We start from the raw sequence: 4,719 nt of genomic DNA on the forward strand, positions 1-4,719 counted from the left end.
TTATTTTTTAGGAAATATAGAGTGCCAAGAGCTATTGCGGTTAACCCAACCAGTGAAATAATATATATCACCACTGCTTTATAATATTTGATGGGTCTAACTGGTACTAGAGTAAGGTTGAAGAGAGACTCACGGCTTGTTCACACCGACCGTGTCTACGTGGCATGTGCATGGCGGAACATCTTGATTTTTATTCCGGCGGCCATGTTAACAGATTAAAGCGGTCACGCTGCCTGTGTGAGAGACACGTCTGCAACAAGAGTCAGTAGAGAGTCGAGGTCTCGCCTATTTTTATTTACGGTGCGCATCTCCCACCAAAAGGGCACAATAAAAGGACCTGTTGATAGTCATCCACATATTTCAGTCCAGTTTAAACTTCCTTTTCAAAGTAAAAGCACTGTAGTAATCTTATTTACCACAACTTCACTTGTGAAATAATTTCCGGTTGAAGGGCAGTTTTTTTCCACTGCGCTCTCTCGCTCTCTCTCTCTCGGGTAAACAAACCACATGTGCTTTCTTCACCTTTATGTTTAAACTTAAACTGAACATTTTGAATTTTTATGGACATTATACAGGGAAAAGTGTAGAGAGGAACATAGGGCTGGCAGCAGCAGCTATGCAGCAGCCACGCAGCCTTCACGTGCCTGAGATGCCATGCGCTGCTCAGGCAGCCTGTGTGAACAGGGTGTTAGTGTGGCTATGCTTTAGGACTAACTTCACCTCTGCATACACCTCCATGTCACTGGTTATGGTTGGGATTAGATTAAACAAGAATGGAACAATATAATGTCCTGAAATGTATCTAATCCGAAGTTTGTGTCTGTTTATGCGTGCACTCCACAGGTGACCTCAGCTGTCCATGGTGTGTACCAGGCACTCCTAAGCCTGAAAAACATTCCAACACTGGAGGCAGCTTATAAAATCGTTTTGGGTGAGATGGAATGTGCCCTGTCTAGCCTGACAGCAACCCTGGAGCCCAGTGGTAGGGCCACAGTGCTTGACGGCCCTTGCCCCAGCATCCAGCACCCTGCTTTTGCCTCCCTCACCCTACCCCCGGAGAAGGCCCAGTTCACCCTCATCTTTAACCTCAGCACCCTCACCACCATCGGCAACACCAAGAACTCTCTCATTGGGGTGAGCGCCACTGTCTTTTTCTATGTTGCTGATCACTAAATAGCACTCAATGTCCCAGCATAGGCAGCACTGGTTAAATGATTTGATTACCTATGGCTGTACCACCTGCTAACTGGCTACAGCATACCTAAATGGCTTGGTTGCTTTTCAGGAAAGGTGGTGAGTGCCAGTCTGTTTGCTTTGTTCCTTGCAGCATTTGGCCTCCTTTTTCCCACCACCTCACTAGTCCACACAGGCCCAAGGTAGCTCAACATGACGGAAAATATAGCAAAAAGACAAACATAGTGAGCTGTTCAGTAGTTGTTCATCATTGTTAAGGCTACCAGAACAGCTACAGCTGCTTCGCAGTGGTTGGCTGATGAAAAGCAGGACCTGCATGTGTTCATTTCTGCTCTGACAGAAGCTATTTTATATTGGCCACGCATGTTGATTTTGAAATCTGTTTTGTGTGTTTTAGATGTGGGCGTTGTCTCCTACGGTCTTTGCTCTGCTCAGTCACAATCTGATGCTGGTCCACTCTGAGTTAGCAGTCTACTACCCTGCCATCCAGTACGCTGTACTCTTCACCCTGTACTCCCACTGCACAAGGTAAAACACAAACACTTGTACTGTGAGCAACAGTCCACTACAGCATTAGGAATGTTACACACCCATCAGAACAGTGGTTCTCAAAGTAAGGGGGGGGGGGGGGGTCGAGGGGGGGCAGACAGCAGAAATAGGCAATTTGTACGTTGCCATTGTGACTTTAACATAACGGACTAGGGCTGCCCCGACTAAAGATAAAGCCAATAGTGCGACCTGCCTGTTAAATGCTAATGGAGAAAAAAAAAAGCAGTAATGATTCCCTGAAATGGGGAAATTAACACAGTATAACATCGCCACAAAAGACTGAATAAAATAAATCCCAAAAAACAAAATACTGCGCTCTTTGACTTTTGAGCACATGTGAGAGACAAAAAATGTATTGTGAGGAATTCAATCTAAAAACTTTTCTGTATAACATGCTTAGTTCCTCAGTCTTTAATGGGTCCTCAATCAAAGTGAGGACCTTAAGGAAATGCCACTGAATAAACGGTGTTCTTCTGCTCTGTGGTTTATCTTCCTCAACTGGCCTTAGTGTTCGTCCTCTGTTTGCTATCCAGAAAAATGAATCACTTCAATCTCATCCCAGCCTGTCCATCCCATCATCCCCCCTCCTTGTTTCGATGGTGCAGTCATCAGCACTGTGACCACGGCAACTAAAGAAACATTTCAGCACACTGCTAAGCCTTCAGGGATACTGCAGAAAGGAACATCTACAAAAACAGGGTTCCAACAAACTCACATCTAGCTTAAAACACACACACACACCACACACACAACACACTACACAACACACAAAACACAAAAAAGTTGTGCTTTGGTACACTAATCAGTGAGGCCCTCAGAAACACTCCACGTTGTCACAAGGAAGAAAGCGGTTCATTGGATGCAAAATTAGTATACGCCCTCGATTACAGGATGAGATCACAACAATAACAACATTTTATTGTTTTTCAGGAAATTACAAACTCTAAAATACCATAACCCAATAATAATATCCAAAAATACCTACAAAAAATATAAATAAATAAATAAATATGTGATAAAAACACCTAAACTTCATGAGGACTAAGTTATCTATGTAATGTTGGCAAGTGTGAAAGTATACTTGACTGACTTCCAGCACTGCAGAGAGTGGCAGCTTGACACAAGAGCTCCTGCTCCCCCTCTCTATTTTCGACTTTAATCTTGACTCTCTTTTTTCTTACTTTCTAACTAGCACTTTATTTGTTGTTGGAAATAGGACCGACAGTGTTGGTAATTTCGTTCTTTGTTTTTTGCCTTAGTTTAGCTAGTTTAGTTTTGTATCGATACACAATGTGCAGGAATGTGGACACCGCGACCAACACACAACAAAGCGTCTACTCACGTGAGGACCTCCTCCAGTATCGGGACTTACGTGTTGCATGTCCGAAGGAGATCCCGGTGGAGTTAAGGAGACGAAGGCGAGGAACCAGAGCAGGCACGTTGGTGAGGAACAAGAAGACAGAGAGGCGGTGGAGATATAAGCCATGTCTTCCCTCGGTTGTCATGGGGAATGAAATAAGATCGACGAGCTCTCTGCCCTGGTTAGCAGACAACGCGAGTACCGGGAGTGCAGCATGTTATGTCTGACTGAGACATGGCTGAATGGTAGAGACCAGACTGCTCAGTGGAACTAGATTGCTTTTTAATAGTTCGGGCAGACAGGACGAAAAATAGCGGTAAGAAGTCCGGAGGAGGGCTTTCTGTCTTTGTTTACTCTAAATGTTGTAACCCATGACCTGTTGTCACGAAGGCAGAGATCTGCACACTTGATATTGAACTGCTGGCCCTCGGGTTAAGGCCATACTATCTTCCCTGTGAGTTTTTGGCCACCATTGTTGTCATTGTTTACATTCCTCCATCGGCAGTAGCGGCGCACGCCTGTGACGTCATCCACTCCACCGTTGCAGACCTGCAGACACGTCATCCCAGCGCATTTATTTCAATAAATGGAGATTTTAACCATGCCAAAATCTCAAGGACCCTGACCAACTTTACCCAGTACGTGACCTCTAACACCAGAGGGGAAAAGAGCTTGGATCTGCTGTATGCCGGTGTAAAGGAGGCATACAGCATACAACTGTAATAGATAGATACATCTATTACAGTTGATTGCAAGAAAGGAACATGTCAACCAAAGCAGCAGTATGGCTTTTTATTTTCAGCACTTTTCATCACAGGTAGCACAGAGAAAAAGGCTTTATCAGGCTGTGGCTACAGTTCTTGTATAGTAAGATTTGTCTTTTTGATTGGTTGCCAAACTCAAGAAGATGGGTTGGAGAGAAGAGAAGAGGATGGCATGGTTCTGATAGAGAGGGATTCTTGTCCAGACTGTGGTGGACAATGAACCATAGTAGCTGCTACATCTCAAAGTGTTGGAAGTTATTCAATCCCTTAGACTTGATAACAAATTGTTTTACCAGTACTACCTGTGTTATGACAGTAATAAAAGAAACCGAGCGGTATCCTTTTAGATGAAACAGGAGGCAGTGTGCTATTTGCTTCCACCTATTTTCATGTTTCCCATAAAAACAGGCAGGGAGGGACAATTTAGTACTTGCATAATCGCCTTCAATTGGCAAAATCTCTTTTCCTTATTTGGACAATTTATTGACTCTGAATACACCCTCTGGTTTATATCAGATATACAATAAATGCCAGTAGGGAACATTAGTGTGAGTCAAACATTCTTCATTCATTCTTTAATATGATACTAATGCCATTTGAGTACATACTCCACTAAAAAAAGATACACTTATAAATCCTATGAAAATAAGGACAACAAAGAATGATGGATAATGAGTTACTATTGGAATATTTTAAAAATATCACAGTGATGATTAGATATCATAGATTAAAGTAAGAGCACTGTAAAGCAGCTGGCGTACTTGTCAAAAGCATTTCCCATCATTATAGTGCTTGACCTAACACACAAACTGAACCAGCAGGTTATAAAGTTAAGGGTCCTCTCTTCTATTC

At 43.1% G+C, this 4,719-nt stretch overlaps 1 protein-coding gene across 1 annotated transcript in view; it reads left to right on the plus strand.

Moving 5' to 3' along the window:
* The window catches only part of LOC118323022 (serine/threonine-protein kinase SMG1-like), a 43,921-nt gene that overhangs the window by 13,168 nt on the left and 26,034 nt on the right, over positions 1–4,719 (plus strand). Inside the window, exons 13-16 of the mRNA XM_035654934.1 lie at positions 844–1,134; positions 1,592–1,722; positions 3,003–3,186; positions 3,494–3,662. Coding sequence (XP_035510827.1) covers positions 844–1,134; positions 1,592–1,722; positions 3,003–3,186; positions 3,494–3,662 — 775 coding nt within the window. The remainder of the gene's footprint in view (positions 1–843; positions 1,135–1,591; positions 1,723–3,002; positions 3,187–3,493; positions 3,663–4,719) is intronic.

This window comes from Morone saxatilis, unplaced genomic scaffold (genome assembly GCF_004916995.1).
Source record: "Morone saxatilis isolate NCDOM2014 unplaced genomic scaffold, NCSU_SB_2.0 Contig14, whole genome shotgun sequence".
Classification (NCBI taxonomy): Eukaryota; Metazoa; Chordata; class Actinopteri; family Moronidae; genus Morone; species Morone saxatilis.